At 40.0% G+C, this 15,766-nt stretch overlaps 1 protein-coding gene and 1 long non-coding RNA gene across 2 annotated transcripts in view; both read left to right on the forward strand.

The window, feature by feature from the left end:
• LOC137659851 (uncharacterized) overlaps positions 1-1,569 on the forward strand; it is a 6,419-nt gene extending 4,850 nt beyond the window's left edge. Inside the window, exon 3 of the mRNA XM_068394634.1 lies at positions 1,464-1,569. Within this exon, the coding sequence (XP_068250735.1) occupies positions 1,464-1,569 (106 nt within the window). The remainder of the gene's footprint in view (positions 1-1,463) is intronic.
• Positions 1,570-1,927: 358 nt separating this feature from the next.
• The window catches only part of LOC137659503 (uncharacterized), a 30,990-nt gene continuing 17,151 nt past the window's right edge, over positions 1,928-15,766 (forward strand). The window contains exons 1-3 of the long non-coding RNA XR_011047558.1: positions 1,928-2,046; positions 2,799-2,939; positions 15,297-15,463. This is a non-coding gene — a long non-coding RNA (uncharacterized lncRNA). The remainder of the gene's footprint in view (positions 2,047-2,798; positions 2,940-15,296; positions 15,464-15,766) is intronic.

Below are 15,766 nucleotides of genomic sequence, written 5' to 3' on the forward strand. Positions count from 1 at the left end.
AATAACAGTTGCAACTTTGTATATCAAAGAGGCTATTTAGTGCGAAACATACACTATCTAATCATTGCAATATAAGACGAATATATTAAGAAATAGATTTACTTTTCTTCGGAGTGATAATGTATCCAGTTCCCTGGAGGAAAACTTTTAAGAAATTGAAATAAAAAAAATGCTAGCAACTTTCTCCTCGGAGGTTATTCATCAAAATACCTATTGTCCAAGCCTTAAATGTCTTTCATATAGAATATATTTTATGTATGATAATAATACAAGATATATTTATTTCACGTAATAAAATTTTATTAGATACTATTAATGATCAGTTCGATTGTAAAATTAGAAATCCTTAAGGTGTTTGAGTATCGTATTTGGTAAAACAGACAGCTGACTATTTCTGAAACAGGCTTAACTACTTGTTTTACCAATAGAAATGTGCAAAATTCCTTTAGGATTTTTAATTTTGCAATCAAATATGACTTTGATGGTATCTAAGCAAATTTATTATCTTATATAGATATATTTCATGTTAGTTCTATACATAAAATACATTTTATATAAAAAATTCTAAAACTTGAACAATAGCTCTTTTGATTATTAATGTGGTCAAGGTTGAAGTTGCTAGAAGTGGCTAGTAAATTTTCTATTTTAATTCCCTTCTCTGTATTTATCTTCACAATTGGATATATTATTACTCCAATTAAAAGTAATTATATTTTCTAATATACTCGTCCTATATTGCAATGATAGAATAGTCCATGTTTTGCACTAGATACCTTCTTTGGATATGTAAAGTTGCAAGATAGTATCAAATCTGTTTTCAAAAATAGTTACTTCTACTGCCAATAGGTGCCCATACCATAGCTGTGTCCATGAATTTCTTGAAATTACGAGCCTTTATTGAATAATAAATATATATATATATATATATATATATATATATATATATATATATATATATATATATATATATATATATATATATCATTTAATAGAATACAGGAACAGTAGTACCAAAATTAAAACTCAAACTCACATGATAGAATGGGCCAATTTATGAGATATTGTTTTCTTAATTTAATTTTGTTTCCCTAAATTAATTCGTCTGCTAACAACAAATCTCAATTTTTATGGTTTTCACCTATAATTAGCTATCTCTAGGATGAAATATTCCTTAATCATCATCTATATTAAATCTTAAGACTTAGCATTGCCTTTAGAATGGTATATTAATGTATTATAAGCCATAATACAAAATTCTTTTTTTGCCACGTCAACATCATCCTTGTGAAAATGCTTTTTCACTTGTGTTACCAAACAAGATTATTAAAACCCTTTCAAGAGATCTAATTTTACAGTCAAATGAAACATTAATGGGATCTCATACATTTTATTTCTTGTATATAATTGTATTTCGTAGTAGCCTACTAGTATTAAAAATATATTTTATATGAATATAATTTAAGCTTAGACAATAGCTTTTTTTTTAATGAAGAATCCGTGCCAAGAGAAAAGTTGTCAGCTGTTTCCATAACTTTAGTTACACCAGTTTTCATCTTAACAATTAAATAAAACCATTACTACTAATTAAAGTAATTCTACTTTTCAATATATATGTCTTATATTGTTGTGTCCACAAAATCATAAACAATGTTAAATTATTTAATTAATACACGAACTATATTATGAAAAATAGAACTTAAGTTTGCATGATACAATGGAACTATCTGTATTATTTGATTTCATTCATTTACCTTTGGTTACCAGAATAAATTTGTCTGCTATTATCATTAAATGTCTTGAGATTAGACTATGGTGAGATACTCAAGTTAGAATAATGTAAAAGTAAATAATGATGAACTCTAAAATACATCTCAGGATTACTATAGGAGCCGTTGTAAAGATTGACTAAGTTCCTGGAACAGTCTAAAAGTTCCAAGTCTAAACTTCCAACATGGCGAGTCCCGAGTGTGTCCTTTTGTTTCCCTGAAGTCCAGCATTTTTTGTTTTTTTTCGTTTTTCCTGCAAACCTTCAAAGATTAGTCAAATGTAAGTTATTTCATGTTTATTATTATATCACATACACTACATCCCTTATGCTAAATGCCTTTTTTATGCAGTGATTATTACGAAAGTGTGGCATGTGACCATGTCAAAACTTAGCTATGAAGCCACAAAGTTGGAAGTCATATGTAAAATTCTCTTTATTTTACGAAAATTGCTTTGGATTTTGTGCCAAGGTGAGGTATAAACAAAGTGCCACTCCGAAATTAACTTGATATTTATATTATGCAACCTATGTGGAAATATTGACCAATTTGCTTGAAGATATAATCGTGTATGGCAAGATGGCTGCCAATCCAAAATTTTAATTTCCCTCTTTGTGAACCGTAGCTTTAGTATCGAGTTGAAGCTGTGGTCATTTTTCTTTAGCGCCCATTCGTTGTATTTTTTCATGAAAATTATCTTTCTTTTAGTTTTAAATTGTTCCGATATCTACCACCCTACGTATCCCAGTAGTAATGGGGTCCCAATTCGGTCCCTAGGTGGGAATCGGTCAGAAAACTTAACATAATCGTATTTCTTGTTACTCTTTAAATATTTTATTTTTCCTTGTTTCCTGTCCTCGCTGGGCCGTTTTCCCCGTTGGAGCCCCCTAGGCTTGTAGCATCCTGCTTTTCCAACTGGGGTTGTGGCTTGACAAGTAATAATAATAATATATGGTTTGACATTGATACTGTTTTTTTGAAAGATTTATTGTTGATTTCTCATTTATTAATTTCCTTATTTCCTTTCCTCAGTGGGCTGACGTCATCGATGTCGTAACCGCTGGCGCAGGAATCAAGCGAAGTGAAAACAAACCAGAGCAATGGCTTACGATTACGTTAATTCTTTGGATGGAGCTGCTAAAACACGTTACAATATAAAGTTAAATGCTTCAGGTGAGTAATAAGATATAAAATACAACTGTTCTAACTTCCAGCAACACTTGCAAGTTAAAAATGATGATAAACAATAATTATTTTGAACTGTTTACAGCACACAAGTGTGAGGTGTATTACTGCTGGCCTCATAAACCAATCGCCTTCTCTTGTCATTTCGCTCATACCTCTCAAGTTGTCGTTTGGCTTTGGCATAGCTGTCTTTCTTGAAAGGCAGTATGCATGGAATGTAGTCTGGGTGTTCTTTCTCAGTCATGTTGGGTTTACCTGTATTTTGGCAATTTAATATAAATTCATAATGAACACCAATAGACATACTGTTGGAACACCAACCACCAGAATGTTAAATTTTATTAAAATATGTTAAATTTCATAAATACCTGAGATAAAGTGTTCACTACAAATAACCCGACTCTTTAGTGGGGACCATTTGTGTCCATTTGGATTCATTTGCTGGCCGCATGCTGCAAGCCACTTATCCCTCCTATCCGGGCTTCTGCTACGACTGGGGAACTTGTAAAAATGCAACATCTTTCCTTGCATCATATTGTGATTCTTGCAGTTAAAAATAACACATGATGAAGGCATAATGGCGAATAATTTAGCTTTAACAGACGACCGTTCATGCATCACCATGTTAAAATGTGGTTTGTTTTCACTGCGCCACGTGCGGGAAGTCACGTGACTGCTCAGTTACCCGGATGGCCCGCGGTTATCAATTGGAGCCCTTGGGCTTATAGCATCTTGCTTTTCCAACTAGGGTTGTATCTTGGCCAGTAATAGTAATAACAGGTTGAACCAACCCCTACCGAGTCACTGCGTCCTAGGTAGCTCTATTGAGGACCGTTTTCTTTACACCAATTCAGAATGGTCTGCTTCACTTGCATAATATTTTAATGCAAATTTGTTCCGTGCAGCGTTACTTCGATGTACCATTGGGCAGGTAATGAGGCCCACTATTTAAGGCATTCAGGGTGTATGTATGATGACTGTCATGCCCCATAACTCCCTTAGGTAAAGTTGTATTGTATTACAGGGTGTTATTTTGAACAGATAATGTTTTCCTATAGTAAATGACGTGATTTAACCGAATTTGACCTTCATTTCAACCGCAAACAAACAGATCAGTCAATTCGACTAACTTTAAGTTGCCAAATTGGTTGCTGTTATCAGGGATGAAATGAAGGTGAAAACTGGTTAAATCACGTTATTTTCTACAGGAAAACATATATTTTCTGTTAAAATTATTAAATATAATGTCTTTTGTTATATATATTTTGTTAAAATACTTAAATATAATGACTTGTTCAAATTTGGTGTCACTTAACTTACGTATGTACTGCGAACAGTAACATTAGCAACGTTACCAACGTTACAGTGATACACAGCGTTACCAACGTTACACGGTATTATTATCGTGTGTATTTTAAAGAATTTTTCCATATACCCTTTACACTATATAAAAAAGTACAAAAAGGGTACAGAACCTAACAAACCCACCTAACCTACCGTAGAAGTTCCCAGGTCACAAACCCATTGTTATATCACTTCACTCACGTTACGGTAACGTTAGCACTGTTACGATAACATTATATATAATGGTTCTTGTTTCGCCATTAGCTCGCTTCACTCGCATGAAAATAAAACATCAAGCTCGTATGTACTGGCAAGCGGTAATGTTGAGCTGCGCATGCTAACATTACCAGCGTTAAATATAATGGTTCTTGTTCCTCACTCACGATCACAGGAAAATAAAACATCACCCTCGTATGCATTGGCAATTGGTAATGCTGAGCTTCGCACTCTTAACAAAATATAATAAAACTAACACGTTAAAGTTAAAGAAAGTAATGACTAACTTTTATGACCGTGACGTCGTAACTTAGGGGTCAAGGGGGGTGTTGTGACTGAGTCTGTGGTGTCTTAAGTGTTTTGCCTGAGATTAGCACTGCACTTGGAACTCTGTAAAAGTTGGTATATTACTTTACGTGATTTAAGAAAATTATCAACATTGGAATACACCAAAATAGTTTCAAGTATGGATTGCTGAAGCGGTTACAATTTTCTAATACTTAGATCGTAAAATACGCAAAAGACAACACTTGAACTAACAAAGACCTGACTTGGTCAAAGGTTTCCTTGGAAAGGGGCTTGTTGGAAGGTGGGGGTAGGGAAATATTAACCCCCCCTGTGCAACTCTTTACATACGTATGGGTTCGTGATTGGTTAACGGAAAAGCAACGGAGTCTAGAGAGTAAACATGAATGAACAGAATGGGAAACTTGTCCAGAGCAAGTATTTATGTGAAATATAGGAGTGACAAGGTAATAACAAAATGTATAAAAGTAATATATGAAGATAAAATGGAATGTATGATAAATATTTGATGGGTACAGTATATAAAATGAGGTGATTTTATAAGGTATCGGATAATAAAACGAGTAATACTGGGGTCAAACGTAATATGTATACGAGGGTATTACATAACTAATCAAGTAATAGACTTGAACAGAGCTGGAAGAGAGACGAATACTTACATCATGATTAGAGAAGAAGAAATCCTATTGGTGGGGGAAAAGTCTGCGTAGGGAGGCGGGATTTTTGCGCAGAAAGTTGAAACCTGCTATGTTCAAACGTACGTACAAGGGCGTCTACAACGAGCTAGTAGAATGAGAAAAATTAAATGAAAAACACTGCTAATGTTAGCATGATACGTTAACATTTGATCTACATTACAGTGAACCCTCGTTTATCGCGGTAGATAGGTTCCAGACCCGGCCGCGATAGGTGAAAATCCGCGAAGTAGTGACACCATATTTACCTATTTATTTAACATGTATATTCAGACTTTTAAAACCTTTCCTTGTACGTAGTACTGTTAACAAACTACCCTTTAATGTACAGAACACTTAATGCATGTACTACAGTACCCTAAACTAAAACAGGCACAAATATTAAAGGCGATTTTATATCATGCGTTTCCTAAACACGCCAAAAGCACGATAAAAAATGGCAACCAATGTTTTGTTTACGTTTCTCTGATCATAATGAAGAAACAAACGCATTTACTGTACACATCTGTGTATAGGTTAGTTTTTGCATCGATTATATTGATTATTCAGTACAGTATGTTGATTTTGTTATTACCAATATGTATATATATATATGGGTTATGAAAAAAATCCGCGAAGTGGTGAATCCGCGATGGTCGAACCGCGAAGTAGTGAGGGTTCACTGTACACCTTGGCAACACTGGTTACTGTATTTTTTCATGAGACAGTGTCTTAGCAACGGCACCTCCAAAATTTATCCAGCCATACTGTTTTGTATTTTCCTCCGTTTATTATACATTCAAGAAGGTAATGTATAGAGAAGTAAAGGCTTGTTTTATGATTATATATCGTTTCCCCAGTATGTTTTCCCCACCCAAAACCCTGAGTTCCCAGTGGGGGTCCCCCATTATCGTAGGATATATATATATATATATATATATATATATATATATATATATATATATATATATATATATATATATCTATATCTGTATCTGAAACTATTCATTTGCGACGAGAACGAGTTTCATTTTCGAAGAGCGCAATTATTTCTATAAGAAAATGTAGTTTTTTTTCCTAGGTTACATTGCCCTGTAATACACTACAATAATACCCTCCCTTATTTTCAACCCCTTAATGTTAAGAAAAGTTTTTTTATTATTATAAACAGGTCTGTTTTAATGTTAATTTTCTCTATATTTTAATTGTTCATAATTTTTTGTATAGTTTAGTTATTTCCGTAGATCCTTTCCTCACGGGCTAGTTTTCCCTGTTGGAGTCCTTGGGCTTATGTCAGAGTTTTCTTATTAATATTGTCTTCACTTATCATGGGCTTCTTACCCACATCCCCCTTTAAAAGAAAGTCGTATTGGATCTTTTTCATAAATTATTCTTTTTGGGCTGTACAGACTCTTCTTGACCTTCGTACAAAAAGCGAACAAATACAGCTGTAATTTTATTATATTTAAGATAGCAAAGTTTTTACGAAGCCTTCAAATATATTTTTCTAAATGAAACTATGTTCGGAACTTCAATTTGGGTACCTCGCAAAATAGGCGTTACGTTGTGGTCTTACCGTGATTTAACTGAGGCCAAGTATTCCTCTTTAAAATGTACAGGTATACTAGGCTAAGAAATTTCACATCCTTGGAGACACCTGTTATCTTGACAAATCTTAGGTTAAATAGTTTTGCAGATATATATTTCAATATAAGTAATTACCCCTTTTACCCCCAAAGGACGTACTGGTACGTTTCACAAAAGCCATCCCTTTACCACCATGGACTTCAAATTTTTTTTTTTGCATATTTTTGATAGTTTTTTGAAAAACTTCGGGCATTTTCCAAGAGAATGAGACCAACCTGACCTCTCTATGACGAAAATTAAGGCTGTTAGAGCAATTTAAAAACGATACACTGCAAAATGTGCTTGAAAAAAAATAACCCCTGGGGGTTAAGGGTTGGAAATTTCCAAATAGCCTGGGGGTTAAAGGGTTAAGATATAACATGGAAGCTGGCTACGATTAACAAATTTGAGTAAGTATAAAGGTTGGATAGAATAGATAACAAAGGTTTTCATGTTATAGAGATTAGACGTTGCCAGGTTTCGTTGAAAATGAAAAGGCTAAGTTTTAAGTAGGTGAATTTCTTTTTCAAGTGAAATTGGGTTTCCAGGAAAAATATGATAGAAAGAAATTGTCAAGCATGGACAATGATTTAAGGGGTCAATGAAAGTACTTGAGTACTGTGGGCTACATACCAAGTTGAATTGTCTATGAATGGTGCATAGGCTATGTATGCCAAAGTAATGTAAACTGATGGCTTTAAATTTTGAAAGTATTTAGTCCTTCTGTCCTAGCTACGTACACTGTTATAAATTTGCCGTAACAAAAAAAAGTGAAAATCCTGGAATAAATTTTGCTAGGCATTTACTGTTTTAAAAACATATATTGACATAAAGGGGTGAGATTACAGTCTGAGTGAAGAAAGTTCTGGGTGATAGGAGGATAGATGTGAGAGAGGCAAGAGAGCGTGCTAGAAATATGAGTGAATGGCGAGCGATTTTGACGCAGTTCCGGTAGGCCGTGCTGCTTCCTCCGGTGCTTGGATGACCGCGGAGGTAGCAGCAGTAGGGGATTTAGCGTTATGAAGCTTCATCTGTGGTTGATAACGTAGGAGGGTGGACTGTGGCACCCTAGCAGTACCAGGTGAACTCAGTTGAGTCCCTTGTCAGGCTGGGAGGAATATAGAGAGGAGAGGTCCCCTTATTTGTTTCATTTGTTTGATGTCGGCTACCCCCCAAAATTGGGGGAATTGCCTTGGTACAGTGTATGTATGTATTACAGTCACCAATCCATAAAAGATAATAAAAAAAGTAAGGTAACAATCCGGTCAACTGTATTTTACTGAAATACGGCTGAGAACGGTATATTTTTCTTAGAATTTCTGATTAAAATTATGGGTTTTTTTTTTTTTTTTTTTTTTTTTTTCAATTGTAGTTTTAAACACTGTAACCATGTAAAATTTAAAACAACTTCTCAAATTTGTAATCGATATGTAAAGAAAACTTTTCATAGTATCTAATAACACTACCTGAATCTGTATCCTTCTTTGTAAGCTATTTCAGGAATAGGTTTAATAAGGGTGTCTTGCTAATTTTATATCTATTTCAAAGTGGCATAACTGCTTGTTTGATATTGCAAGAATCAAGGTTAAACCATTAGGTTCACTACATGTTTTATTGAACCATTTAATGCCTGCATTTTCAATATTTAACTTAGCCGGTGATTATATAGCTGCAACTCTGTTGCTCGACAGACAACTCTACGGTAAAAACTCGCCAGCGATCGCTACACAGGTTGCGGGTGTGCCCAACAGCGCCATCTGTCGACCAGATACCCAGTTCTCAATGTAAACAAAGACTCAATTTTCTCTCTGTCGAGGTGTCGACAAGACGTACTTACTCGCTGTTGCTAAACTGGAGTTTATTCACATCTAATTGGTGAAGTACTTTATTCTAGTTTTGAGCTTTCGCTGTGCAGGGTTTCTCTTCACACAAATCCTTGAACTCTTTTTGATAACGGATTCTTTGTTGATGACTTTTTGATAGTTTTTTGAATTTCCCTTTGACCAATTCAAAATGGCTGACCCTTCACAAGTCCCCAAATTTAGGAAGTGCAATGCTAGGGACTGTTCAAGGCGTCTTCCGAAGGCTTCTATCGACCCTCACACTGTTTGTTCCAATTGTCGGGATAAAACCTGTCAATTGGAAGATCGGTGTGAGGAGTGTGTTGGCCTTTCGGAATTCGATTTTATCGAATTTCAAAAGTATACACGTAGGCTAGAGAGAGATAGAGTTAGGAGAAGTTCTTCTCGTTCTATTGATATTTCCTTTCCTCATGCCCCACAACCTATTCCTTCCCCTGTAGTGGTTGCTCCTAAGCCCCCTCCTGGCACTCAGGAACCATCGATGGCTGATATGATGCGTGCCATCCAGGCTCTGGGTGAGAGAGTTGAGTCCCTTGCTAGTGACCGTAATCAGCTCATGGCGGATGTGAAGGAGCTTAAGTGCAAAAGTGCAGTGGGAAGTGCTAAAGTGCCGAGTGATAGTGTTGTGGATAGTGTTGCGCTTGAGGGTTCGTCTGTTCGTGCCTGTCGTCCTCCTAGTCCGGGACCTCTTGCAAGCTCCCAAGTCCAGGGGAGAAGCAATGTCGTACGACAAATGGGTTCGAGAGGCTTTAATCAGCGAACAGACGTTCCCTCCGGGGTACCGGGCGTATCTACCCAAGATCGCTCCTACCTAACTAAGACGAGAGAGCCCATTTATACCTCGTCTTCGGAAGGTGTTTCTCGCAAGAAACAATGGACCAAGGTCTCACAACCGTTAAAACGCAAGTCGGTCCCTTCAGCGCAAGTCCAACGGCCCGGTTGTAGCCACTGGGTCAGTTCGGACTCGCTGCCGTCATCCGATGACTGCTCACCGCCTAAGAGAGGCAAAGCGGTACCGCTTCAGACAGTAACACCGCCTGTCGCCGCACCTGCTCCCGTAGACCCTAAGTGGTCTCTACTGCAAGACATGCAGTCTAAACTGACGTCTCTAATGCAGGACTTTCGTGCGGAGAAGGTTGCTGCCGCACCAGCTAGTGCAGTACCTAGCCTACAACCTTCCACACGATCGGTTGTGCGTCCTGTGGACGCTGAGGTAACCTTCTCACGCACACCAGTTGAGAGAGTTCCTCCACCCATGCGTTCCAGTGTGATCTGCCAGACGCATGTTGACGTTAAGCGACGCACGGAGGTTGCCGTTGACGTTCTGGAGGTTCAACAACCCAGTGTGGTTTCCACTGCGCACCCACATCAGTCCAGACAGTCTGGAGTAGACGCTGTGCGTCCCCGCGCTGCCATGGTTGTTGCCAGCTCACAGACTGGGCAGCAGTTCCATGACGTTGCGTCCGGCTCAGTCACGCATGCACCCGTGCGACCGGACTCAGCGAACCAGCCGTTACCCACTCCGTTGCCGTTTCCTCATCAGTTGTCGGATGAGGGACTTTCTGATGATGATGTTGCTGCACACACAGATGAACCACAATCAGATTTGGACGAGCCTAAGTCTACTCAACCCTCTTTGGACTTTAGGAAAGTTTTGGCCATTTACAAAGAGCTGTTTCCGGACCAGTTTGTTTCTGTGGCTCCTCGTTCTCCGCCGTCAGAGTTTGTGTTAGGCATGCCGTCTACCACTCCTGCCTTTACTAGACTCGTCCTCGCACGCTCGTCCAAGAGAGCTTTGCGGGTGATAGGAGAATGGTTGCAGTCCAAGAAGAGTTTAGGGAAGACAGCCTTTGCGTTTCCCCCTGCTAGACTCTCTTCTAGATCGAGCGTCTGGTATGCCACGGGAGAAGTTCTCGGCTTGGGAGTTCCTGCCTCTGCCCAGGGCGACTTCTCAAGTCTTGTAGACTCTCCCCGCCGCCTTGCCATGAGACGCTCAAAGATATGTTGGTCATCTTCGGACCTGGACCACCTTTTGAAAGGTATCTTTAGGGCCTTCGAAGTTTTTAACTTCTTAGACTGGTGTCTAGGAGCCCTAAGCAGAAAGATCTCTCCGACAGAGAAAGAGACTTCCTTGCTCATTATGTCCTGCATGGACAAGGCCGTACGTGATGGGTCTAATGAGCTTGCTGCATCATTTGTGTCCGGAGTCCTTAAAAAGCGTGAAAACCTATGCTCATTCCTTTCAGCTGGAGTTACACCGTGCCAGAGATCTGAGCTTCTCTTTGCTCCTCTTTCCAAGTGCCTTTTTCCAGAAGACCTGATTAAGGAAATAGCCGCTTCATTGGTGCAGAAGGACACTCACGATCTTGTTGCGTCCTCCGCTCGCAAAGCTCCCCCTTTGCCTACCTTGTCAGCTAGACCAAGGATGGACACTCCAGCGTCCCGTTTTATTCCGCCCTTTCGTGGCAGAGCCTCCAGCAGAGGAGGTGCTCGTGCCGAAGGGAAACGAGGAAAGAAGAAAGGATCCAAGTCCTATAAGGGCAGAGTCTGACTGCCCGCATCTTCAGACAGCAGTGGGAGCCAGACTCAAGAACTTCTGGCAGACCTGGGAGAAGAGAGGCGCAGATGCACAATCTGTGAAGTTGCTCAGAGAGGGGTACAAGATCCCTTTTGTACGGAAACCCCCTCTAGCAACGTCTCCCATCGATCTCTCTCCCAGGTACAGAGAGGAAGACAAGAGACGAGCCTTGAAACGGGAAGTGTCTCTTTTACTAGAGAAGGGAGCGGTGGTCAAAGTCTCGGACCTTCAATCTCCGGGATTCTACAACCGACTCTTCTTGGTTTCAAAGAAGACAGGAGGGTGGAGGCCGGTGCTAGACGTCAGTGCTCTGAATGTCTTTGTCACAAAGCAGACGTTCTCCATGGAGACCACAAAGTCAGTCTTAGCAGCGGTCAGAAGGGAAGACTGGATGGTCTCTTTAGACCTAAGGGACGCCTACTTCCACGTCCCCATCCACCCGGACTCCCAACCTTTTCTGAGATTCGTTTTTGAAAAGGTTGTCTACCAGTTTCAAGCCCTGTGCTTTGGCCTAAGCACAGCTCCTCTTGTGTTTACGAGGCTGATGAGGAATGTAGCCAAATTCCTTCATTTATCGGACATCCGAGCCTCCCTCTATTTGGACGACTGGCTTCTCAGAGCTTCTTCCAGTCGTCGCTGTCTGAAGGATCTAAAGTGGACTCTAGATCTGACCAAGGAATTGGGTCTCCTTGTCAATATGGAAAAGTCACAACTGGTCCCATCCCAAACTATTGTGTATTTAGGGATGGAGATTCACAGTCTAGCTTTTCGGGCTTTTCCGTCGGCCCCCAGAATAAGCCAAGCCCAGTTATGCATCCAGAACATGCTGAAGAAGGAACAATGTTCAGTCAGGAAGTGGATGAGTCTGGTAGGGACGCTATCATCCCTGGAACAATTTGTGTCATTAGGAAGACTACACCTCCGTCCTCTTCAATACCATCTAGCTTTTCACTGGAAAAAGGACAAGACGCTAGAAGCGGTCTCGATCCCCATTTCCGAAAAGATGAAGTCTTGCCTGACTTGGTGGAAGGACAGTATCAACCTAAGAGAGGGTCTTCCCCTGGCTGTTCAGACTCCCAACCACGTTCTCTTCTCGGACGCATTGGACGTAGGCTGGGGCGCGACATTAGACGGTCGGGAATGTTCAGGACTGTGGAACTCGAGTCAAAGGATCATGCATATCAACTGCAAGGAGCTGCTGGCAGTACATCTGGCCTTGAAAAGCTTCAGGTCTCTCCTTCAAGGCAAAGTGGTGGAAGTGAACTCGGACAACACCACTGCCTTGGCGTACATCTCCAAGCAAGGAGGGACCCACTCACTGACGTTGTACGAGATCGCAAGGGACCTGCTCATCTGGTCAAAAGGTCAAAACATATCACTAGTAACGAGGTTCATCCAAGGCAACTTGAATGTCATGGCAGATTGTCTCAGTCGGAAAGGGCAAGTAATTCCAACGGAATGGACCCTCCACAAGGATGTATGCAAGAGACTTTGGGCCACCTTGATGACCAAGAGGCTCCCAATATATTGCTCACCAGTCCCGGACCCAGCAGCAATCCATATAGATGCCTTTCTCCTAGATTGGTCGCATCTAGATCTATACGCATTCCCACCGTTCAAGATTGTCAACAAGGTACTGCAGAAGTTCGCCTCTCACGAAGGGACAAGGTTGACGCTAGTTGCTCCCCTCTGGCCCGCGAGAGAATGGTTCACCGAGGTACTTCGATGGCTAGTAGACGTTCCCAGAAGTCTTCCTCTAAGGGTGGACCTTCTACGTCAGCCACACGTAAAGAAGGTACACCAAAGCCTCCACGCTCTTCGTCTGACTGCCTTCAGACTATCGAAAGACTCTCGAGAGCTAGAGGCTTTTCGAAGGAGGCAGCCAGTGCGATTGCTAGAGCAAGGAGAACATCCACCCTTAGAGTCTACCAATCGAAGTGGAAAGTCTTCCGAAACTGGTGCAAGTCAGTATCTGTATCCTCGACCAGTACCTCTGTAGCTCAAATAGCTGACTTTCTCTTATACCTGAGAAAAGAACGATCACTTTCAGCTCCCACTATCAAGGGCTACAGAAGCATGTTGGCATCAGTCTTCCGGCATAGAGGCTTAGATCTTTCCAACAATAAAGATCTTCAGGACCTCCTTAAGTCTTTTGAGACCACGAAGGAGCGTCGTTTGGTTACACCTGGTTGGAATTTAGACGTGGTACTAAGATTCCTCATGTCAGACAGGTTTGAGCCGCTACAATCAGCCTCCCTGAAAGATCTCACCTTAAAGACACTTTTCCTGGTATGCTTAGCCACAGCTAAAAGAGTCAGTGAGATTCATGCCTTCAGCAAGAACATCGGATTTTCGTCAGAAAAAGCTACATGTTCGCTACAACTTGGTTTTCTAGCCAAAAATGAGCTGCCTTCTCGACCTTGGCCGAAATCGTTCGATATTCCCAGCTTATCGAATATGGTAGGCAATGAACTAGAAAGAGTCTTATGCCCTGTGAGAGCTCTTAAGTTCTATTTAAAGCGAACTAAACCTTTACGAGGCCAATCTGAAGCTTTATGGTGTTCAGTTAAGAAACCATCTTTGCCTATGTCAAAGAATGCTTTATCCTACTTTATCAGACTGTTAATACGAGAAGCTCATTCACATCTGAGTGAGGAAGACCAAGCATTGCTTAAGGTGAGGACACACGAAGTTAGAGCTGTCGCAACTTCCGTGGCCTTTAAGCAAAATAGATCTCTGCGAAGTATAATGGACGCAACCTATTTGGAGAAGCAAGTCAGTGTTTGCGTCTTTTTATCTAAAGGATGTCCAGTCTCTTTACGAGGACTGCTACACACTGGGACCATTCGTAGCAGCGAGTGCAGTAGTGGGTGAGGGCTCAACCACTACAATTCCCTAATTCCATACCCTTTTAATCTTTCTCTTGAAATGTTTTTATTGTTGTTTTTTGGGTTGTCCGGAAGGCTAAGAAGCCTTTCGCATCCTGGTTGATTTGGCGGGTGGTCAAAGTCATTTCTTGAGAGCGCCTAGATTAGGGGTTTTGATGAGGTCCTGTTGTATGGGTTGCAACCCTTGATACTTCAGATCCTAGGGGTCGATCAGCATCCTAAGAGGATCGCGAGGCTCCGTAAGGAAGACGTACTTAAAAGGCAGAGTAATTGTTCAAGTCGACTTCCTTACCAGGTACCTATTTATTTTGTTTTTGTTATTTTGATAACTTCTAAAATGAAATAAAAACTCTTAGCTCATAAAAGTGTAAACATATATTGCTGGTCTCTACCCACCCCCCTGGGTGTGAATCAGCTATATAATCACCGGCTAAGTTAAATATTGAAAAATGTTATTTTGATTATAAAATAAATTTTTGAATATACTTACCCGGTGATTATAAATTAAATGACCCTCCCTTCCTCCCCAATAGAGACGCAGTGGGACGAGGAGAAAATTGAGTCTTTGTTTACATTGAGAACTGGGTATCTTGTCGACAGATGGCGCTGTTGGGCACACCCGCAACCTGTGTAGCGATCGCTGGCGAGTTTTTACCGTAGAGTTGTCTGTCGAGCAACAGAGTTGCAGCTATATAATCACCGGGTAAGTATATTCAAAAATTTATTTTATAATCAAAATAACATTTTTCAAAGTTTCTTGCATGTTAAAGTTAACCTTGTGTAACAAATTAATTTAGTCATAGTCTTTGTCTGTTTTTCATGAGTTTAGCCATCTCTTGGTTCTTTAAAAGGAAGAGGTATCTGGTGTCAGTTCCTGTAACATCCGGAGAGATGCACACAAGAATGTTTGGGCAAGCCCAACCCTGTGGTGCCCAGCCCGAGTGAATGGATTAAACGCTTGGTCCCTGCCTGGTAAAAATCTGCTGCCATGTGAATGCCAGGCGAACGAGTTACCGAGGTACGTGCCAGGAGATAAATGATTAATGTAGCTCTTGAGAAACTTATCACTTTCATTAAGCGACCTTCTTGTAGTGTCCATTGTTAATTACTAATATGCAACTGTGGATTATCCAAAATTGGTCTGGTTGAATGATTTGTACCCTATAACTTGTCATGATGCTGTTACAGTCACATACTGTAGGATACAGTAGTGGAGGCATTGTAAAATTCTTTTGGTTGATTTTGCACCCATTGTTTCATGATACAGTAATGTATAGCCTTGTATCCAAATGCTACAGTATTACTACAGCCCATAAATTAA

The sequence above is a fragment of the Palaemon carinicauda genome, chromosome 20, assembly GCF_036898095.1.
Source record: "Palaemon carinicauda isolate YSFRI2023 chromosome 20, ASM3689809v2, whole genome shotgun sequence".
In the NCBI taxonomy this organism is placed as follows: domain Eukaryota; kingdom Metazoa; phylum Arthropoda; class Malacostraca; order Decapoda; family Palaemonidae; genus Palaemon; species Palaemon carinicauda.